This window comes from Dermatophagoides farinae, chromosome 1 (assembly GCF_024713945.1).
Source record: "Dermatophagoides farinae isolate YC_2012a chromosome 1, ASM2471394v1, whole genome shotgun sequence".
Lineage (NCBI taxonomy): Eukaryota > Metazoa > Arthropoda > Arachnida > Sarcoptiformes > Pyroglyphidae > Dermatophagoides > Dermatophagoides farinae.
This window is the reverse complement of record NC_134677.1, coordinates 6,939,866-6,962,743: the sequence shown is the minus strand read 5'-3', so window position 1 is coordinate 6,962,743 and position 22,878 is coordinate 6,939,866. Positions and strand designations below refer to the sequence as shown.

Sequence of the window (22,878 nt, the reverse complement as noted above, 5' to 3'; positions counted from 1 at the left end):
CGATTCTTGTTGGACGACAACAACACGTCGCTCCCATTTCATTTCTTTGTTCATTTTATAATCACAATTCTCTAGTTCTTAATCTTACACGATAACAAAGCCATCCCATTGTGATTATTCAAACAACAACAATCCTCGATAGTCATGTCATTCGATGAGTAAACTTGTTGTTGTTTCCTCTTACATTTTACTCATCCATTCATTCATGCATCCATTCGGAAGCCAAAGCTAAGCCTGTTTTTTTTTCATTTCTTAAAATCAATGATTTATGTAAACGAACAAACTACAAAAAAAATGGAAAATAAAATTCTTTGGCTATCAAACAAGATCTGTCAAACTTGATAAATAGACAACTAAAAAAGCGGACACACACACACACACTGGAAAAGATCAGTTAATTTCAAATCATGAATGTTTTTTATTATTATTATAATAAGGTTATATAAACCAACAATACATTAGTCATAATGCATCTTAATAATTGGTAATTACAGTGCAATTTTTTTTCGGTTTTTTCTCCAATTTGATGAATGAAATTAGACTAAATGAATGATGAATGAATGTTGACGTTGGAAACAACTAAAGAAACAAAATAACCGACTCTTTTGCATTCTAATTTTTGTATATTTATTGAGTCAATTAGAAAGTCGTGACATTCAAGGTGCTTTTCTCGTTTTTTTTTCTTTTGTTTCGTTTTTTTTTGTTGATGGCATTGTGTGATCACAAGGCACAATGAGATTTCGAATGAAACTATGATAACCATTTCCAATTCAGTAAATTGCGGAAAAAAATGTCTATAAAATTCAACATTGAAAAGAAACAAAAAAAAGCCATGAGCCACGGATAATTTAGAAATCTATTCATTACCAATTATTATTGACACCGGCAGTTGATGATGATAATGTTGATTGTGGTTGTGTAAGAATTGAATGTGAATTTGGATTATTATAATCCAATGATTGTTGTATATCGATAAAATATTTTAGCTTTAAAGAGAAATCTTTATCCATATCGTTTTGATTACCGATAAAAATGCTGGCTGGCTTTGCCTTATTTGTTTCCGATGGTCTGTGTGAAATGAAAAAATAATTTTTAATGAATAATAATCAAAATATGAACCAGAAAAAAATCATACCTTTTACTTTCAAATGGAGAAAAATCTGGTATACACTGTAGACGTTTTCGTAATAAATGAAATGCTTCACTTTGAGGTAACAACATCAACAAACCATATAAACTTTTACAAAGATAGTAATTATTGTTAGGATCAAGAAGATCGAGTCGTAATGCTGTAATTAGATTTTTTTTAGTAAATAAAATCAATATATATGCAAAAAATAAGTTTGAGGGGCAAAGGCACTTACAAGTAAATATCGGTGACTCGAGCATCTGAATTAGTTGATCTATTTCCAAAAGGATGTCGATATTAATGTTAATGTTGCCAAAATGTAAAATCAACTCTGAGGCTAATTTATAACGTTTAGTTAAAAAACATAATGATATGGCCGATACAGATGAATAGCACCAGGTTTTATAGAGAAAATCAAACAACTTATGCGCCGATGATTTTGAATCTATTAATTTCATGTTTTTCAAATCATTTCGAACGGCAGTCAATTCTTTTGATGTCAAAAGAATAGTGTTTAATATGTATACCATGGAACAGATATATTTATGGTCATATTCTAATAGAATATTCGAGAATGTAATGTACACCTGTTGAGCATCTAAATTTTCACATAAACGACAAATTATAAATGATCCACGATCACGTAGAATATTTAGATTTTTATGAAATAAATCAACCAGAGGTTTAATTAATTTACGATAATTTTCTTTTTCATTTTCTTCATTCGAGTATTTGAAAATGATTTTGCAAAATACCTTTAGATCAAGCAATATAACATTATCGGTTGAATCACATAAAGTTGTAAGCAAAATATTCACAAGTTTATCTTCTAAATATTCATCGATTTCGATATTCAAATGATCATAGATTTGATAGATCCATTCAAGAATGGCCATCTTAGTTTGTGGTGATGTTTTTGAGCCTAGTTCCAATTCATTCAACAAAACTATTAATATTTTTGAAATTTTAAATTGTTCGTCGTTTTGATCTTTATCTAAATTTTCAATATCAATTTTTTTAGTAGTATCGTATGATTTGGAATTGGTGACAAGATTTATTAGATTTTCGTTGATTGATTTTGCAAGATCGGTGTTCTTTTTTTGAAAATTGTCATTATCATATCCTTCATTCTCGCCATTCGGGTATGAAAGACAGGGAAGAATCACAGCTAAAATATGAGCTGAATTATAGAGTATATCGTTTTTGTTTCCCAACATAATAAACTGATCTAACCATTTCAATGATATGTTTTGCACTAATTGACTCTCAGTTTGAACATGTATCAAAATTATTTTTATCAATTGCTTGAATTCCACTGATTTTGGATTCTTTTGAATTTTGACGAAAAATTCTTCAAGTATATTTTCCGATGTACGCCGAATATCTACATTTGGATCACATGCGATTTTTAACAAGCCATCAAGAATATCTTCAATGAAAACTAGTAGATCAATGTATGGTAAGCTATCTAAAAAACTGATCCAAGAAAGAATCAATTTTCTTGTGTTCGATGCAATGGCATATATTCTTTCACGAATTATATCAACAAAGCTTCGTATATTAAAACTTGGATTTTCAATCACAATATCTTTGACCAATTTATCCATTAACAATGATGCTTCTCGAATACTGGCATCGACGTCTTCACCCAAACGTATAACTATATCGAAAATATGATCCAAATATATTAGAATTTCGCTGCGAACACTTTTGGCCACATTGTACAATGACTCCAAAGCTCGATATTTTACATCACGTTGACAATCATGAGTACAAACAAAAATGGATTTGACAATATCATCAAGATATAATTTAGCGTCCGTATCCAAAGCAATAGCCACCGAGGAAACAGCAATCAGACCGCCTATTTTTGAATTAGCCGCCGAATTATCAATGAATGTCTCCACCAAATATTTAATCAATTTTTTTATCTGCTTGGTCTTGTTTTGTGCATTCAATTCTTTTGTCATTCTATAAATTAATTTTAAATCCAAAATACATTAATTCACTCATTTATTTGATTCAAGTCTTTTAAACTTACATTTCAATCTCACGACATGCTGCCTTTTTTTTCTCAAACAATTTATCATTCAAAAGACGAACAAATGTCACCGGCAATTGAATCGGTATATCTTCTTCCATTTTTCAAAAGAAATCATCAACGTAGATCTGTCTGAGGGCGAGGTAATTCTAATTTTATTTTTCAAAATCATCTGTATTTGATAACTCACTCAATATATATTTGAGCTTTTCACATCATTGGATCAAAAATCAAAATTACATACTCCTTCTACCTAAGGTTTAAATGGACATTATAAAGGACCTGACGTGGTTTCAAGATTTGATTTCATCATATCCCCCATATCAATGTCTTCGATTGCGTTTCTTCATCCTGACCTTGGAATCGGTGGAGCCGAAAGATTGATTGTTGATCTAGCTTTGGCTCTGAAAGATTGTGGCCATTCTTTAGTCATATTCACTTCTCATCATGATCGAAATCATTGTTTTGAAGAAACCAATAATGGTCAGATACCTGTGTTAACCGCTGGTGATTGGATACCACGATCTACATTCGGATTGTTCATGGCTTTTTGGGCATATATCCGCATGATTTATTTAACCATCTATTTAATCTTAAATTATCGATTTGATTTGATCATCTGTGATCAAGTTCCCAGTGGTGTTCCAATATTGAAAGCTTTCAAACATAAATGCCTTTTTTACTGTCATTTTCCTGATCAACTATTATCCAAACACGATTCTTTTTTAAAGAAAATTTATCGTTTTCCCATCGATTATTTTGAAGAATGGGCCATTGGTTTTTCGGACATGATTTTGGTCAATTCTTATTTCACCGATGAAGTATTCCATAAAACATTTAAATCATTAGCCAATGTATCAACCAAAGTTCTTTATCCAGTTGTTAATTTTGCCGAATCAGCTCAAGAAAAAATACCCGGAACTTTAAACGCTAAATTTAAAAATGTGGCCACAATTTTTCTTTCTATAAATCGTTATGAGAAAAAGAAAAACATTGCGCTTGCAATCGAAGCCTTGAAAGCTCTTTACGATAAATTTGATTACGTGGAAGAAAAGGATCGATCTCGAATACATTTAATTATTGCTGGTGGATATGATCTTCAAAATATAGAAAATCTTGAGTATGCTGAAGAATTGAATCAGCTGGCGAAAAAATTACGAATTAAATCCCACGTGACATTCATGAAAAATTTGACCGGTGAACAAAAACAATTTCTTTTACAAAATTGTACAGCTGTCATTTATACGCCCGAAAATGAACATTTCGGTATTGTACCATTAGAAGCTATGTATATGAATCGCCCAGTAATTGCAGCTAATTGTGGTGGACCACGTGAAACAATCATTAACAATGAAACCGGATTCTTATGCGAACCTAATTCGGCCGATTCATTTGCCGAAGCAATGCATCAATTTATCAAAGATAAAACTCTTTCCAATCAAATGGGATCAAGAGGCCATCATCATGTGGTTGAAAAATTCAATTATCAAAAATTTAAAAATGAACTAAACAAAATTGTGAACGATTTAATAAATCAAAATGAATAATTTTTCTTTTATTTTCTACTTATTCATGGCGTGTCTATTTTTTATTATCATTGGTTTCCGGTAAAGGGATTTCTTGCACTGGCGATGTTTCTCTAAACGCAGGAAATGTTTCCCATGGTGATTGTAATTCAAATTTCCTAAACTCTTGTGTCAGTTCCAATGGTTCGATTACAATACGTCTTTTATCATCATCGTATCGGTACTAAAGATGGGAATAATAAATAGATTAGAGATTCTTTCAAATAAATATTTTACCTCGACAAATCCAGAAAGAGGAAAATCTTTACGAAACGGATATCCTTCGAAACCATAGTCGGTTAGAATACGCCTGAGATCAGGATGGTTATGAAATAAAACGCCATACATATCGAACACTTCTCTTTCGTACCAATTCGCAGCATTGAATACTGGACAAATCGAATCGATTGGTGTCATTTCATCCGTATAAGTTTTAACACGAATACGTGCATTATATCGCAATGAAAGAAGATTATAAACGATTTCGAAACGATTCTTGCGGCTTGGATAATCGACGCCAGCAATGTCAGACAAATTTGTAAATTGGGCAGCATGGTTATCTTTGAGAAAAGCCATGACAGTGACGATTCCTTCCGGACAAACCATTATTTCTAATTCTCCCGTATGGGTCATTTGCATTTTTTCAACATATTTTGGCATACATTCAGCCAAATAGGTGGCAAAATTAGTCAAAAATTGTTTCTTTTCTTCATCGATTGCATAGAAAGTAGGTTTTATTTGTTTGTCGTTTGTATTTTTCGCTACGTTTGAACATTCTCGATTGGATAATAACGAATTTGAAATGATTGGCGCTAATCTTGACACATTTTGAAAAGCCAATAGCTTTTGAATTCGGGTTAAATTTCGTAAAGAAATCATTATTTCACGATGAATTTCAACTTTCAATTAAAAAATATCATACGTCCTTTTCATGGGCTATATAAACAATCGAGAGTCATTTATTTTAATACAAAACAAAACGACATATATGAATTGCTCATGAGGTCATGCTAACCTATTATTTGCGATTGTTTTTGGTGATTAAAATTCTTCGGTGCTCATCATCTTCATTATTCTATTTGTCTTGAATTGGTCAACATCATGCTTGTTTTAAGGCGTTTGCAGATTACTTTTTCCCCAAACATCATCTGTCGAAGCTTTGCTTCAGCTTCGCCAGCAACAGATCCGATCCAAAAACTTTTCGTTGATAAAATCAAAGAATACAGTAACAAAGCCAAGAGTGCTCCTGGTGGCCTTGTAGATTCGAGTCCCGAAGTTGTCAAAAAATTGAAAGAAGATATGGAACGTGTCGCCAACGCTTACGGTATCAAAGATGAAGCAAACATTGCCAATCTTGGACTCAAATTCGATGAAACAACTAAGATCGATCCGATAAATATGAAATAATTTTAGCCACTCAATTAATTGCTAATAGTCTATCATTTTCTTGTAAAATGCAATTTATAATTGAATAAATTCATATGATTTATTGAAAATTTTTGACTAATTTTACAAATATTATGGATTTTAACGAATCTTGGCAATCTTTGCTTTCTTGGTCATTTTCAGTGCAGCCAATGCAGCCTTTCTTTCCTCCTCGGTTTCTTCAAAAAGCAAAGATGGTTCATCAAATGGATGAAGATCTTTGTCGTAAATGTTTTCGGGCAATTTTTCTTCGCTTTCTTCTTCATAATAAGTGGGAAATGGTGGATGATTGTCTTTTTTATATTTTCTATGAAAGAATCAGAGATTAATTTTGGACAATCGAATGGACAAAAAATGACTTACTTTGCTTTCGATGTAGTGTCATAAATGTATACCCATGAATTATTTGCACCTGGAACAGCCGGTCCATGAACCCAAATAACATTATACTTGGTATTGATGCGCCAGATTTTCAGACCTTTCAATATTCTTCGTTCTGAACCCATATGGCCAGCCATTTTGGTACCTTTTAATGGGCCCATTAGTTTTCGACCTCGAGCTATCGTACCGGGACGTCGATGAGCTTTAGTTACACCATGTTGTTTTGGTTGACCTTTGAATTTCCATCGTTTTATGACACCTTGAAAACCATAATCTCTAGTTTTTCCCCAAACATCAACATAATGACCAACGCAGAAATGATTTACTGTTAATGCTGTACCTGGGGTCAATTTTGCATTTGGGGTGATAAAAAATCTGGTCAATTTCTTTTTGGGAGGTAAATTAGCCTTTTGGAATAATCCCAGATAAGATGATGGATAATTTAAATGACTCGCATTTTCAGCTCCAACAATTAATACATCCATGTCTTTATATTTATGCTGATTATAGAATGGTCTTCGTGCACGGATAAAATCTTCATTTTTTATATAGGAAATTACATGATTATCAATTATTTGAAGAACGGTAGTCACTATTCTTTGTCCATTCTTCGTCCACATTGGTTGTACGCCAATCTTTTTTGCGATGACTCCACAACGAATTGATCCTTCTTCATATTGACATTTTTCAACTTGTTCGATTTTCAACGGACTTTTATTATTTTGAAAAGGTGATATCTTATTATGATCGATATCATCCAAAAATTTTTGATTTTCTTTTGTTAGATAATTTTTCAGTGTCGAAGTTTTTTCCGCTCTTGGCCACCAATGATACGGATAAGTTTTACGACGTTTGGTAGTTGGTGCGGAAAATCTTCCATTTCGAACGGATATTGTTAATATAGAATTGACTGTTTTCGAGTCATTCAAATTAATATTGATCGATAATTGATTGATTGATGTTCGGCCAAAATTCTTACTATATATTTGTATTAACGATCTAAACATTTTGATAACGTAGGTGAAAAATGATTTTTCCCATAAATTCTCAAACACGCAACCGATCACATGGTTGGCATTCGTGTATCCATCTATATGAATGATCCATAATATTCACCAAGTATATCAAATAATAAAGAAAAAAACAATTTTTTCAAAAAAAAAACTATGGAAGAAAATTTTGGTATTTTATTCAATCGTGAACGCTATGAATTAAATGTTTGCGAACAAAACATTGCTCTATTCACCAAATACATTAATGATTATGAACATTTGAAAACAAGACTATCAACATTGGCTGATAGAACTCGACATGATATTATGATACCCATCGGTGGAACCAAATTGGCCTATATGCCTGGTTACATTCATCATACGAATGAAATATTAGTTCTTCTTGGTGATAATTATTTTGTGGAAAAATCAACAAAAGAAGCCATCGAGTTTGTTGAAAGGAGATTAAAATTTTGTCGAGAAAAGCTTAACGATCTTGAGCGTCAAAAATCCATAATTAATGAATGGCTGAATACGACCACCAATCTCCAAGAAGAAAGTAGTCAATTTGTCAATATAACTGAAACCTGTACTGAAGAAGAATATCAACAATGGATACGTGAACGAAATGAAAAAATTAGAGAGAAAAACAAGAATAAATCAAATAGATCAAAAGAAATGTCTAAAGAAGAGTTGAATAACATTTTTGCTAAATATGAAAACGAACAAATGGAAAATGATAATGATCAGCCATTCAAATCACAAATAATTGAAAGACTCGTTCCTGATTCACAGCCATCGGAGAAACAGGAAACAACAACAATCTCAACATCGCATCGTCCACAATCAAAATTCAAAGCAAGTCGGATTAAAAATCAATGATTAAACTCTTGGAATAATCGTTTGTCAAATATTTTTTTAAAAAAAATACGTGCACAAAAATATTCGAAATAAAATCGAAATCAATTATACAATTAATTATTGTTATTTGACTATCATGATTAAAGAATAAAATTTCATTCTTAAAATGATAATGGATGGATGATTCGAATCCATTGATGATGAAATACGAAACTAAAAATTGAATTGGCAAAGATGATTTTATGAAGTTCCAGTACTTCGAGGTGGCGTTGGTGGCATGCTTGCCATTTTGGAAGGTGTCATTGGACATAAAGAACTGGCTTCAGAAGATTCTAGTACAGTCAATTTTTCCGTTTCAATATCAGCTTGAATAGTTTGTGCACTATGCTATTTTATACCGATAGATATTAAAAAAAAAATAAATAAATGAATGGCGATACAAAAAAAAATTCAACTACAAACCAATAATTCCAGGCTGATTGTGTGCGTTTGAATCATAGATTTTTCGTTATTAAGATCTGTAAGAAAATCGAGTCCAGCATTTTTGATTGCAATTGCAAATGGTACCATCCATTCGACGCATGTTTGTAATTGATCAAGTGTTTTTCCTAAATTAAAAATTGATTATTCTTTTCCGTAGATACAATTCAAACACACGATATTAGTACATACCTGTGCAATGCAATACAACATCTTCGCTGGTAAAGTGATAAAATGCTGAAGCAGCTATCACAGAATAAGAAAATGCTAATGATCCAGCATCCAATGTACAGAGATCAATAAGATGGGCAATATGAACAAATAATTCGGATTCATAATCTGGAATCAAAAATGATTCATTCACTTGTTGCTTTGATTTGCTTATGTTTTCTTTATCGGAAAATGTATAAACTTTGAAGAATGCATTAAGCCATGCGATTGGTGTAACTGGACGAAGTTCCCATTTTAAAGTGTTCATGATGACTAGTTCCATGTCGGATATATCTTTATCACTACAGGCTCCATCACAAACAAACGAGAATCGATTCATTTTGGGTGGAAAAATTTCTTCAATTTTTGCCGCAATAAATAGGCATGTTATTCCAATTAGTTGAAGATTCTTTTTTGGACAATCTTTTTGAATAGATAGGAAACGGTCAAAGAAATCTAATGCAAGATAATAAGTTTGCCTGGTTAAATTATATGCTTGACAAACTTCATTTAGCCAATCAAGCAATGTAGCTCGCATCGTTGGCTGAAGTGATGTATGGTGATTAAATAAATCAGAATCACGTTTATATGTATCATCGCATTTTAACATAAGATTCCAAACTTCAACCGAATTCGCAAAATTTAAATTTGGTAATGGAGTGTGGTTTTCGAATGTCGAATGATATTGTGAACTTGAAATTGTACTTGATGGTGTTAATTCATTTGTCAAATTTTCTTTCTGATAGGGGTTTTTCAATGTGCTTTTAGAACGTTTCTGTTTTTTTGATCTAACATTTTGGGATGTTTGAGTATCATTAAATGGCAGACGATTTGTGTCGACTTCATCCAAAACCTAATAGTAGAAACAGAATTAACAAAATCTGATAAATATTTTAAAAACACTGAAACTTACGTGACTTTTTCTTTTACACCCTATAGATCGAATATTCGAATTTTCTTTTTTATTCCTTGAAAAAAAATGAAAATATTATTGAAACAATAAAGATCCAAAAACGATCATACATACATATTAGAATTATGGTAAACAATTAATTAATTACAATAAGTTAAAAAATAAATTATAACCATATAACCACGACAAGTGAATTGTAAAAACTTCGAAATGAAATGGCCAACGACTCGATTTGTATAACAAGATCATGAACCCAGGCAAGAATTCTGGACAAATCGAAACAGACGATAGAAAAAGCGCGTAATGTTTATGCTATGCATGCATGCATGCATGTATAATACATTAGATCCCTAAGTTGTCTGTTCAGCCAGAGAGAAAGTTGTTTTTTTTTTGGCGGCCAAGTTATGATTGCCGCCAAGCTTGGCCCATAAAGCCCGCTAAAGTTTAGCTCAACACCATAGAGATATATAAAAGAATGTGCGCGCGCTTGAATCCCAATCGTAATGTGTACAGCACACAGCATAGTGTCCATATCAGAAATCAAATAATCAAATATAGTTGAACGCGCCAAAATTTCATGAAAAAAAAAAATCAAAATCGATTGTCAATCGATACAATCAGATGTCCACATTTATATCGATTTCATTGAACTTTATTTCCTTTGTTTTTTTGTTTTGTTTGGATCAATTTATAATTTGGCCCCACTTCCTAATGAACAAGGAAATATGTTGATACGCGCTCATTGTTTTTAATTTTAATCCAAATATATATAAAATCAAAACAGATTGAATCAAATGGATCCATTTTATTTTCATTTCGCTATTTTTAATGTTTAATGTTTGATTTAATCATAAATACGACATCTCATGTATTGTTTTTTATTAATTTAATGAATTGTAAATGTACAATTTCCTGTTGGTTGTTTTATTTATTTATATTATATACCAAAATGTTTATGATATGACACATATTGTTTTTTTTTCACACACTCATTCAATATTCACTAATGTTCAGTGCTATAGCACATAACAAAAAAAATTACTCAGCAACTTTTGTTGAATAGTTTGTAAGAAAAAAAAACGGTCGAATGTGTCTTGTTTATGATATGATGGTTGGTTTATAATAACTGGTTTTTATTCCAAAAATTGATTGCTTGACAAGAATCATGCACACACACACACAAAAGTGGTGCGCACAGGTTGTCGACCAAAAAATTTTTTTTTTCATGATGATGAGAGCAATGAAATTGACATAATTTTATGCATTTAATTTACTTTGCATTTGGACAATGACATTTGCCATGGTGTATGAAATATTGGTACAAAAGATCTGTGTTCCATCCTATGATTGTTTTCAAATATTTATGTAAGAGAAGATTATCGCGTCGTTGAATTTATAATTTATAATTTACCATAGTAATGGTAAATGTATATTCAAGCCTAATTATTAAACGATGAAAATGATGATTATCATCTCATTATGTGTAAAGAAATCCAAAGCAAAAAGGCAGTAGTAAATATATATATTTTGCACACACACACACACATAAACAGATACGAATATTAAAAAAAAACCAAATCGATAGCAAGGTTGGTTGTTTGGATGAATGGATTCAGGCTCCAGTTTCGAAAAAAAATGAACAGCTCATTTTAGTTGTGAAATTTACGGCTTCGGCTGTTGGCATCATCTATACATTCATCAATCCATCGGCTGACTAAACTTAACAGTTCAAGGGCATAGCCATTGATTCCATACATGATGATACAGATGATGATGATGATGATACGACGAAATGAACAGAAATCGTTTGGTGGTAGCAGTGATTATTATTACGACGGCGACGACGACGACGACGAAGAAGTCTGAACATTGAACACACCAACACACACACACACGCATTGAAAATTGCCGTACATTCTAAATCCGAACGCCCATCTAAAAACATCAAATTTTTCAATATGATTCAAATAAATGAATGAACAATGAGAATTGAGAAATTTGAATCAACAAGTTTGAGCTAATTCTCACATCATATTCAATTTAATTTTTGACAATGTCCATCTAAATAAAAACACATCATCATCACCGCTATCCACAAATCAATAATCATTGCCTTCATCATCTCCGATTGTCTATTTGTGTAAACATATACACGCACTTACACATATGAACACATGCCAGAAGCAAAGTCAGACGAAAAATTGCTTTCAATCGGCAAACTTCGCCACTGAAAATTGATTCGATCTTTTTTTTGTATATATCATATACATTGACCATTTTTGATCACCACGTGTTTATATTTGAAATTTTCGTGTTGGTATTTTTTGTGTTTAATATGTCCGAATCTGGTAATGGAAAATCGCCACAACAACAAGTGGCACTTAAAAAACAACTTGGATTAATCAATGGAGTGGCCATTATTGTTGGTATTATTGTTGGCAGTGGAATATTTGTTTCTCCACGAGGTGTATTACAGGAAGCCGGTTCTGTTGGATTTTCATTAGTCGTATGGGTTCTTTGTGGTCTATTGTCAACTATTGGTGCCGTATGTTATGCTGAATTAGGCACTTCAATACCGAAATCCGGTGGTGATTATGCATACATTCGTGAAGCATTCGGGCCGTTACCTTCATTTTTGTAAGTTTTTTTTAAAAAAAATTCTGTTGACAATATAATTGATTGATGTGATTTTTAGTACGAATAAAAGATTGAAACGTTGAGATTATTTTTAGCTATATCATACTTGTTGTTTTCATATTCTTTATGACTTAGTGATTCTTGTTTAAATCATTGTCAATTTTTTTTTTGACATGAATTTTAAAAATAATTCCTTTAGCATCTCTCATTTCATTAGTTTGAAATTGATTAAAGTTTGGTTATTTTTTTCGAAAAGTAATTCGATATTAATTACTAATAGAAATAATTGGATAAAAAAATAAATTAATCAAAAAAAAAAATAGTTTAATAAGAGATAAAAACATGTGATGTGAAAAAAATTCGGGATATATCTGGTTACAATCAAACTTCAGAGTCACGTCACACACACACACACACACGCATAAACACAAACATAAACCATGGCGACAAATCATTTCATTTTACGATTTCATCTTCCGATATTTTTGAATATCAATCAATCATTTGCCGAAAACTAAATAAATAAACAGTGTATGATGACTATATTCAAATTTTAAGTCGGATCTCATAGGAAAATAAAAAACTTGAAATATCATTTCAATTTTTTGATATATTTGTTTTTTTTTTGTTCCGTACAGATTCCTTTGGGTGGCATTGCTCATTATCAATCCTTGTAGTAATGCCATTGCTGCAATGACATTTGCCAATTATATCCTTCAGTCTATTTACCCGGTTTGTGCACCACCACCAAATGCGGTAAGATTAATCGCTGCCTCAGTTATAAGTAAGTGAATGATAATTGATAATGATGATAAAATTTATGATGGACAGAAAAATAATTTGCATTTCTATTCACTTATCAATACGTGTTGGGTTTCATTTTTTTTCTGTTATCATAGTTTTGCTTACATTCGTCAATTGTTACAATGTCAAGTGGGCAACCCGAGTACAAAATTCATTCACATTTGCCAAAGTTTTAGCCTTGATCATTATAATAGTTTGTGGTATTATTCAATTGGTCAAAGGCAATGATAGAAATTTAGCTTATCCTGCTTCATTTGAAGGAACAACTACTTCACCTGGTCATATTGCCTTATCTTTTTATTCGGGTTTATTTTCATATGCCGGATGGAATTATCTGAATTTTGTTACGGAAGAACTAAAAAGTCCATTCAAGAATTTACCACGAGCCATCTATATATCACTGCCATTGGTTACAATCATCTATCTATTGGCGAATATCTCATATTTCACCGTATTAACTCCACATGAATTGCTTACTTCCAATGCTGTTGCCGTAACATTTGGTGATCGTGTTTTAGGATCATTTTCATGGATCATGCCATTTTCAGTAGCAATGTCAACATTCGGTGGCCTAAATGGTGGAATATTTGCATCTTCACGGCTATTCTTTGTCGGAGCTCGTTATGGTCATTTACCTAAAAGTTTGGCCATGATCAATCTAAAATATTATACACCGATTCCTAGTCTAATATTTTTGGTATGAATAATTTTTTCATTATTATAAACCAAAAAAAATAGGAAAAATTTTTCATTTTTTTTAACCAAAAACAGGGTTTCTTATCGTTATTATATTTGACGACAACCCAGGTCTATACTCTAATCAATTATACAGCATTTATTGAATCATTAGCCGTAGCCGCATCGGTTGGTGCACTATTATGGCTTCGTTGGAAACGACCACATATGGAACGTCCAATTAAAGTTAACATTTTGTTACCCATTTTATTTTTTATCACATGTCTTTTCCTTGTTGTTCTTCCATTCTATGTGAGTCCATATGAAACTGGTATCGGTGCACTTATCACATTAAGTGGCATTCCAATTTATCTTGTTACTATTGCTTGGAAAAATAAACCTAAAATGTATCAACGACTTGTCGGTAAGTTGATTTGATCATATTCAGATGACCACAATCATTTATTATCAATTAAATAATAAATTTCAATAGATTCTTTTACCATGTACATTCAAAAATTGTTCCACTGTGCACAAGAAGACTAGAATTGTTTGAATGGTTTCACTTCGAAAAGCAGCATTTTTTTGTCAATTTTTTTTTCACTGGATATCAATATACTATATGCTTTTTATATTCTATCTTTTTAATATTCGATTCCATTTAAAAAACATTTTTTTTTTACAAATCGATGATTGTTTTTTTTATATATTTAATTAAATGATTTATTTTTCAAATTTTTTATATAATTATAAATTTTATCATTTTAAATGATTCAATCATCAGTATATGATGTAGTAAATGTAATTTAAAAAAAAAATTTTTTGAATTATCTATTTATTGATGGTACAATTGTTAATTGATTTGGAAATAATGAAAAAAAAAAATGTTTGGACATACCCATTTATAAATCCAGAATTAAATTTTATCATCATCCGTGTTTGTCGATATAGTGTTGGCATTTTGTTGTTCTTTTTCACCGAAAAATCTTTTTTCCCATGCAGCAATAGCATTCAATGGATAACACATGATTCCTGATAATGTAATGGCTATTCCGGATAAATAAAAAGAATAATCATAGGAGCCAGTAATATCGAAAAACCAGCCTATAAATTTAGCAATTCAATATTGGTAATTATCATCATTGATAATAAGAAATTTGATATTTGTATTTGAATATATACCGGCAATTGGTGAGCCAATGGTAACAGCTAAACCTTGAAATAGCAATAATAATCCAAATGCACTGGTCAATTTTTCCAGACCTAAAAGTTCGGCCGTAATCACAGAACGTAATGTAGCAAATGATGCTAATGAAAATAGAATGAAAATAAATGTGAATAATCCTGTTGTTTTAGTTATATTTGCTTACCAACTGAAACACCGAAAATTGAACCATAAAATATTAACGAATAATATGAATTGAACACGATCGGTGAAATAATGGTGGCGATGCCGCCAACAGTCAAAGCAATATTGTTCAAAAGTAATGCATTTACACGAGAATCCGCTGCCCAACCACAAAGTACACGTCCAACAGTGTTGGCAATGCCAATAATTGATAATATGAATGCACATTTATCTGGTGAACAACCTAAATAATATAATAGATTAAACTACTGAATAAATTGATTGGATATTTTTTTTACCAAGAAGTTTAGCTCTGTCACTAAGATAGATAAAAGGAATGAAAAATCCAACCAAACAAAGGAATCCACTCAATGCCAATAAAACGAATGATGGCCTTTTCAGTAGTGATAAATCAAAACCAGAACAAAAGCTCGGTTCATTCATTTGCTCACCACTTTTAGTAATGGTTCCCATTGATTGTGAACGAAGATTAGCATACGAACGACTCTGAGGTATAACCACAAGACTTAGATTACTATAAAGCATCTCATCTCGTGGTGAAGGAATTTTTTTAGCAGCTTGAAGATTATTACGGGATCCAACAGCTTCTATTGTGCTTCTCGCACGTTTACGATTTTCAATTGAAGCTTGAAACAGACTATTCCTCGAAAAAGAAACAATTTTATCTTCAGTGGGCGTTCTTACTACTTCCAAAATTTCGGAATAAGGAGGTGGTGCACTATTCTGGCTACTGGTTGGTGATTCTTCACTCAATTCTTCTTCGGAACGAGCCCAAGCAGCAGCACGAGCTTCTTTGATTCGCATCAACAATGGTTTCGGTTGAATGGCTCCTGGTGGTGGTAGTTCTTCATCCGTTCTTGGATCATATTTCAGTGGTCGAAAAAATGAACCGAAACCAGCACAGAATAATGTGATTACAGCCAAAATTAATACACTGACACGCCAGCCGAAATGTTCGACAAGAAAATGCATGATTGGTGCCATGATAAACATACCGATACCTGAACCACAGACAGCGATTCCAGTGGCAAATGCTCGTTTCTTTTCAAAATAATAACCAACAGTTACGATTGCAGGCAGGAAAATAAAGCCAAATCCTATTCCTAAAATGATAATTGAAATTTATTTCATATCAATATATTCATAATAGATGATGTACCTCCGAGTATACCAAAAGTAACATAAAGTGTGAGAACATTGGTTCCGAAATATGAAAGAACAAAACCGATTGCAGCCAAAACACTACCAACGGCCGTAATTTTACGGCAATCATATCTTAAAGCTAATGCACTTACAAGTGGTCCTATCATCATTAATATAAATCATTATAAGACCTAAATTCTTTGTACAAAAAAAATAATAAATCGTTAATTTAATTTTCATACCGACAATCAAATATAAGCCAGTCTGTAATGATCCGATCCAAGCGGTAGTAGCCTTATTTTCATTAAACTCAGCAGAGATCTCTGGCAGTAGAATACCGAATGAAAAAATTATTCCATCAACGATAACATTGCACATGAACGATGCGAAAACAACAACCCAACCAAAACCACCTGTGGAATGTACAGAAATGAATGTTATTCATGTACTCAAATGGTAAGAATAATATAATCAAAACCATCAATAGGAGAATCATCATCGGCCGATGATAATCTATATTGTTGTTCTAAATCTTTGTTGAAACTTTGACTGCTGACCATGATATTTGTATCAGGAATTCCATTCATAGATGATTTATATGTTGGTGATGTTGGTGATGATATAGGAAATTGTAGATCATTATTTGAATCAATTAATGTAGACACTTTGAGTGATTGTAAATGTGGTCGACCATTTATTGGCTGATTATCGACAGGCTTTTTTACGGACAATGATTGTTCCATGTTTGAATGAAAAAAACTATTTTAAGATAAATATAATTTCAGATAATGTAATGTATCATGGTGATAATTATTAGAATTTTATTTTCAAATGTTCAATAGCCAGAATAAAAATGAGAAAAAGAGAGAAATATCATATACTTTTGATTTGTTTGATGTTCTTTATTGTAAATTTTCACTTGTTGATTGATTTATCGTAATGAAAGATGAAATGGTTTTCTTTGTTCAACAATAAGCAGGTTATCATAACTTTGAAAATATATGTTTTTTTATTTTGTTAATGACTATGAAAGAACAAACAATTTCTTCATTTGAAACCAATTTGTTCGCATCGAACCAAACGTGGTTTCTTTTCTATTCAAGGTTTATTTCGATTCAATTCAATTCAATGATTTATGAAAATTTGATGCTTTTCATCGATGGAGATACAAAGATAGACTGCTGCTGCTTACCGAACAGATCAACACCAACGACAGCATATGACACGATTGACGATGTGATGATGATAATCGATAGACCAACGAAATAGAAAAAAAATCCGAATTAATCTGAATGACAAAAAAAAAGAAGAAGAAGAAGAAAATTTATCAATCAATCAATATGTGATTAGAGTAGTAGGCAATCCAATAAGCATTTTGTCTTTTCGATTGGTTTGTTTTCTGATATCAGTTAGCCATTTTTTTTTCACTACATTCATTTTGTACACAATTGTCATACTGTAATATGTCGGGACAGTAATACAACCCGATCTAGATTTTTTTTTTCGCAAATCCATTTATTATTTTTTTTAATGAAAAAATTAAAAAAAAAATTCCTTCAAAAGTAAAAAAATGTTTTTTTTAATATTGAAAAAAAAAATTCAAGTATAAATCTGTCAATGTCGTAAAAAAGAAAATTCATTGAATTCGATTCAATCATTTTTTACAAGATGAAATCATATCAGATTGCAAACATAAATCGGAACTTTCATCAGTGATCATCTCATCTTGAATTTCATACATTTAACAGTGATCAATTAATGTGTCGCATGTCTAGATCTATTTGTTAAAATGAAAAATTCATTGTAAATCCATAAAAAAAAATCTAATCGATCCTTATAAATATGTCAATACACAACACTATCGAACACACTTATTTTTTTTAAACAAAAAACTTTTATTATTAGAAATCAAATGATGTGAAAATTAAATTAAATATATACATTTATAAAAAGAAGGGTAAAGAGGTCCTTGTGTGTGTGTGTAGAAGACTACTACGTGATATTATAATGATCAATAGATTTGCCATACAGATAAACTGATTTGCCATTTTGTTCTATTCCGTCGTCAATGGAAAAAAAGGAAAACATACAAATAACAACGAATACATGGAAAATCTATAAAGAGAAAAAAACAAAGTCACAAATAATCGTTTTTGTTTTTTTTTGTCATCTCTTTGGCCGTACGTATAAAAATGTTTATAATACACCGTACTGACAAACAAACAAAAAAAAATTCAATTTCGAATGAATAATTTGATTGATTTATTTCTTTTTGATTGAAATGGTGAAGATGCCGCGGCTTCCATATCAAAAAAAAAAAAACGACAAAACCACAAAAAGCATCTTTAATAAATTCATCTCGTTCATCGTCGTCGTCACAGTCGGCCAACGATTATCAGTCAAAAGCCTTAAAAATATAGGCCTTTAAAAAAAAAGACAAGCACAAATCAACAACAGATACAAACATTTGATCAAAATCAAATATCAAACATTTTCTGGAGCAAACGGATTGATCAATTTTAATATGATATAATATGAAAATATTGGCTGAATAATGAAACCCAAGTGATCAATATGTTGATTAACTGTTACGATGTAAGTGATTTTTTTAAATTTGGCGCCTTGAATGTTATCCAATATAGACAAAGCTATCGATTTATATCATATCAAAGAAAGATATCGAGATATCGAGTGAAAAAAACATCGAGATAAAATAAAATGGCTAACACCCCGGAAATTGGCTAAAAAAAAATATCAGCGAGAAAAAAAGAGCATATTTTTTATGATGATAAAAATTGTCAATCAATCAAATTAAAAGAGATGAAAAATTTCGACTCAATAATTCACAATGAATTGTTGTTTGACCAAGGTAAATTTTTTTTTATTATCGGATATGGTAAGGTTAACAGGTTGTACAATGAATTATAATTATCAGATCTTTTTTATTGTTTTAGGTTTTGACCACCAAATCGACTAAAACTTTAACAGCTTTGGTGAACATTTTATAAGAGGGAAAACAAAAATTGAATCAATTTATTTATTGATTAATTAAAATGAACGACAAACGGTTGAATGACGGAAGGATATGAACAGAGATCAGTTCAACATAGAAATACAAATAAAAAAAAGAGAATACTACTAAATATATGACAAAATATGACCAGAAACAGATATAGCAAATTGTATTGGCAAACAAAAAAACGTCAATAGTAAATAAATGATGATGATTTTTTCCGTATTTGAATAACGATTATCAGTGGTTGACAATATATATAAATAAATAAAGTTTTTATTTCTGGTCAAATCTTGGTCGATCGAATGATTTTTTTTATAGCCATAGTCCATTCATACATCTGATTCGATCATGGTTTGGATCGAGAGTATCGTATTTGGTTTGATTTTCACCATATTTTTCCATAATAATAATCATGTTCATTGTAATAATTTAACTGGTGTTGTAAAAAAAGAAATTGCTTATGATGGTTACAAAGTTTTTCGTGTTCGTGCAGAAAATATTGATCAGCTATTATATTTACGACAATTATCCGATGATGTTGAAAAAGTTGATTTGAAAATTGATTTCTGGTCGATGCCAAATTCATTAAATTCATCTATCGATTTGATGGTATCACCAGAATTGGGAAATGATCTGCAGACCATTTTAGCCAAACAAAATATTAAAGCTGAAACATTAATCAATGATGTTGGAAGGTAAGTGTTCAGTTTTTTTTTTAAATTTTTGATTGGTAAAAAAATAAATTTATTCATGGAATTGTTTTAGAATGGTTGAAATGCAACGAGATAATGTCGAAGATTCATTGTTTTATTCAGGATTTCCCAACGATACAGTATTTTTTCAACGTTATCAACCATTGTCAAATGTATTTTCAGCATAGCCAACAATTTGATTCATTATTAATTCTGATTTCCAATAATAATTTAGATTATTTCATTCCTCGACGATTTGGTACGTTCCAATCAGGATGTTAGTTCCATGGAGACGATAGGAAAGTCAGGTGAAGGGCGAGCAATCAAAATAATCAAGATTGGCTATCCACCAGCCACAGGACAAAATAAGTCAATAATTTGGATCGATGCTGGAATTCATGCACGTGAATGGATTGCACCAGCCACAGCTACATACATCATTAGCAGAGTATGTTTCGGTCGTTATTCATTTGATTTATAATTTTCGTTTCTGGTAGCTGATAAGAGAAAAAGATGAAGAAGAAATATCAAAAATGCTCAAAACATTCGATTTTCATATCTTACCATCGGCAAATCCTGATGGCTATGAATATTCAAGACTTTTCGATCGATTCTGGCGTAAAACTAGATCCAGAAATGCTGGAACATTTTTAGGGTAAGCAAATGATTTTGATACAATTTTGATGGATAATTATTAGAATTTTTTTTTGTTGAACAGTTTTTTCTGTGTTGGAGTTGATCCAAACAGAAACTATGGATATCAATGGAGCCGAACAGGTAGCAGTGGTAATCCATGTTCCAATACATACCATGGACCTCGTCCTTTTTCCGAACCGGAAACAGCAGCCATAGCAAGTTATGTAATGCAAAACAAGGACAAAATCAAGGTAAAATTTTTTAAAAATAGTTTTATTTGCATTTAAATATATATAATAATAATATTTATATTTCATCAATTCATATCATAGCTATTTTTATCATTACATTCGTATTCTCAATTAATACTTACGCCATGGTAAGCATAGTTATTTAGAAATAAAATTTTGAAAAATTATTTTTTTTAAGGGGCTGGACCAAAGATTTACCCAAAGATCATGCAGACATGATGAGAATGGCCGAAATTGCATCGAGAGCATTCAAGATGCGTTATGGAACAGAATACCGTTATGGAAGCAGTACGTCATTACTTTGTAAGCAGATGTGTATATTTAATATAGCCAACAAAAAAATAAATGAATAATTATCAATTTCAATTGTTCTAACAGATTCTGCCGCTGGCGGTTCAGATGGTATGTCGAAATAAATGTTGAAATTTTTCCAAACTGATGATTATACTTGTTCATAAAAGACTGGGCTTACGGTGCGGCCGGTATTAAATACAGTTTCACAGTGGAATTACGTGATCGTGGAACTTATGGATTTTTGTTGCCTGCCCGTTATATTCAACCAACGGGTGAAGAAACATTCGATGCCATTGTAGCTATGCTAAATGAAATTAAAAAGGAACTTTAAAAATTTGATTACCATTTTATTACCATGGGACCAATGAAGATGTTCGGGGTGCAAAATAATAAAATTTATTATATATTCGATGAGTAAAAATTTTCTTTACGATTGAACACTGAGTAATCCGGACCACTAATCAAAGTGGCTGTGATATGATATTTGCATTGCATTGATTAAAAATACGAAACAGATCACTACCACTTTGATAAGCAGAGGACACTACTATTATTATTATAGATTGGATTGATACAATATCGGCCACAATATGCAACAATTCCATGTCAAAACAAATTTGATGAATATTTTTTCGCAATCTAAACTCACCAAAGCTGGCTGTGATATGATTTTTACAATAAACATTGTCACAACCACTTTGGCGGTTTAGAAAACGAATCCAAAGATATCAACAAGATGTTAAATGTAGGTTTCGAATATAAATATAAAAATTAGGATTGATGATATATCAGAAACCTAAATCGTGTTAACTAGGCTGTGATATGATTCAAATAACAATTCACAGCTCTATTTACACGAGTTAAGATCTGTAACCGAATGATCCACAAAAATGACATACATGATAAATGGGTTAACTGATGGATTTTTTTTTTACTGGTAGTTTGAACATGCGTTTAGACATCAAAAAGGCTGTGATATGAATTTGGATACGATCAAAACTAATTTGATTACACATTTCACAACACTTTTTGATGGCTACACACATATCATAATCATTCATGAGATAATATGAACAAATCTTGCTGTGAAATTGGATGAATTCGGATCGAATACCCTACGTCAAAGACAAGGTAGTGAGATGAATTTCATAACATTTTTTAACATCTCACTACCCATGTCTTTCACAAAGAATATCGACTATAGTAATTAAAAAACATTTTGAAATTATATAAATAATATACATCCAAATCATTATGCCGCTTGTTTTAATTTTTTTTTTTTAAGTATAAGGCGCGTAAAACAAATCGATTTTTATAATTGACGCTAGAGGTCACCACTATAATGGCAAAAAACAATTCATCGA

The 22,878-nt window shown here is 31.3% G+C and overlaps 9 protein-coding genes across 10 annotated transcripts; 4 read left to right on the top strand and 5 right to left on the bottom strand.

Annotated features, from left to right (window-relative positions):
- Nucleotides 1-394: 394 nt before the first annotated feature.
- Nucleotides 395-3,412, bottom strand: LOC124492422 (protein VAC14 homolog). The gene is made up of 5 exons (XM_047055299.2): nt 3,171-3,412; nt 1,365-3,100; nt 1,136-1,289; nt 868-1,068; nt 395-794 (listed from the first exon to the last, which is right to left on the bottom strand). Coding segments are annotated over exons 1-5 (2,193 nt in total). The 5' UTR covers nt 3,272-3,412; the 3' UTR covers nt 395-793.
- A 2-nt stretch (nt 3,413-3,414) lies between these two features.
- On the top strand, nt 3,415-4,736 carry Alg2 (alpha-1,3/1,6-mannosyltransferase Alg2). Its single transcript, XM_047055371.2, has one exon. It carries the CDS (start codon nt 3,497-3,499, stop codon nt 4,715-4,717), a length of 1,221 nt encoding a protein of 406 aa, XP_046911327.1. The 5' UTR covers nt 3,415-3,496; the 3' UTR covers nt 4,718-4,736.
- On the bottom strand, nt 4,672-5,687 carry ND-30 (NADH:ubiquinone oxidoreductase core subunit S3). Its single transcript, XM_047055393.2, has 2 exons — nt 4,973-5,687; nt 4,672-4,919 (listed from the first exon to the last, which is right to left on the bottom strand). The coding sequence occupies exons 1-2, from the start codon at nt 5,612-5,614 to the stop codon at nt 4,752-4,754; spliced, it is 810 nt and encodes a 269-aa protein (XP_046911349.1). The 5' UTR covers nt 5,615-5,687; the 3' UTR covers nt 4,672-4,751.
- A 508-nt stretch (nt 5,688-6,195) lies between these two features.
- On the bottom strand, nt 6,196-7,756 carry mRpL3 (mitochondrial ribosomal protein L3). The gene is made up of 2 exons (XM_047055369.2): nt 6,524-7,756; nt 6,196-6,467 (listed from the first exon to the last, which is right to left on the bottom strand). The coding sequence occupies exons 1-2, from the start codon at nt 7,546-7,548 to the stop codon at nt 6,263-6,265; spliced, it is 1,230 nt and encodes a 409-aa protein (XP_046911325.1). The 5' UTR covers nt 7,549-7,756; the 3' UTR covers nt 6,196-6,262.
- Nucleotides 7,708-8,439, top strand: LOC124492487 (RNA polymerase II subunit 5-mediating protein homolog). The gene has a single exon (XM_047055398.2). It carries the CDS (start codon nt 7,708-7,710, stop codon nt 8,413-8,415), a length of 708 nt encoding a protein of 235 aa, XP_046911354.1. The 3' UTR covers nt 8,416-8,439.
- LOC124492462 (G1/S-specific cyclin-E1) lies at nt 8,432-10,333 on the bottom strand. The gene is made up of 5 exons (XM_047055370.2): nt 10,112-10,333; nt 9,998-10,052; nt 9,067-9,937; nt 8,857-9,002; nt 8,432-8,781 (listed from the first exon to the last, which is right to left on the bottom strand). Coding segments are annotated over exons 1-5 (1,221 nt in total). The 5' UTR covers nt 10,114-10,333; the 3' UTR covers nt 8,432-8,634.
- A 1,489-nt stretch (nt 10,334-11,822) lies between these two features.
- On the top strand, nt 11,823-14,848 carry LOC124492450 (large neutral amino acids transporter small subunit 1). The gene is made up of 5 exons (XM_047055358.2): nt 11,823-12,634; nt 13,273-13,418; nt 13,534-14,135; nt 14,210-14,537; nt 14,607-14,848. Exons 1-5 carry the CDS (start codon nt 12,333-12,335, stop codon nt 14,657-14,659), a joined length of 1,431 nt encoding a protein of 476 aa, XP_046911314.1. The 5' UTR covers nt 11,823-12,332; the 3' UTR covers nt 14,660-14,848.
- On the bottom strand, nt 14,810-17,879 carry LOC124492431 (monocarboxylate transporter 14). Its single transcript, XM_047055327.2, has 9 exons — nt 17,507-17,879; nt 17,104-17,384; nt 16,868-17,038; nt 16,642-16,785; nt 15,761-16,585; nt 15,484-15,705; nt 15,296-15,421; nt 15,012-15,217; nt 14,810-14,944 (listed from the first exon to the last, which is right to left on the bottom strand). The coding sequence occupies exons 2-8, from the start codon at nt 17,366-17,368 to the stop codon at nt 15,030-15,032; spliced, it is 1,941 nt and encodes a 646-aa protein (XP_046911283.2). The 5' UTR covers nt 17,369-17,384; nt 17,507-17,879; the 3' UTR covers nt 14,810-14,944; nt 15,012-15,029.
- Nucleotides 17,880-19,502: 1,623 nt separating this feature from the next.
- On the top strand, nt 19,503-21,923 carry LOC124492514 (carboxypeptidase B). 2 transcript variants are annotated; one of them, XM_047055431.2, is made up of 9 exons: nt 19,505-20,336; nt 20,407-20,506; nt 20,569-20,781; nt 20,831-20,988; nt 21,052-21,220; nt 21,302-21,348; nt 21,399-21,523; nt 21,599-21,622; nt 21,682-21,923. In XM_047055431.2, exons 1-9 carry the CDS (start codon nt 19,990-19,992, stop codon nt 21,843-21,845), a joined length of 1,347 nt encoding a protein of 448 aa, XP_046911387.2. In that variant the 5' UTR covers nt 19,505-19,989; the 3' UTR covers nt 21,846-21,923. The 2 variants fall into 2 exon arrangements, with proteins under 2 accessions (XP_075591345.1, XP_046911387.2); XM_075735230.1 differs by lacking the exon at nt 21,599-21,622 and having other exon boundaries at nt 19,503-20,336; nt 21,399-21,535.
- Nucleotides 21,924-22,878: the final 955 nt, after the last annotated feature.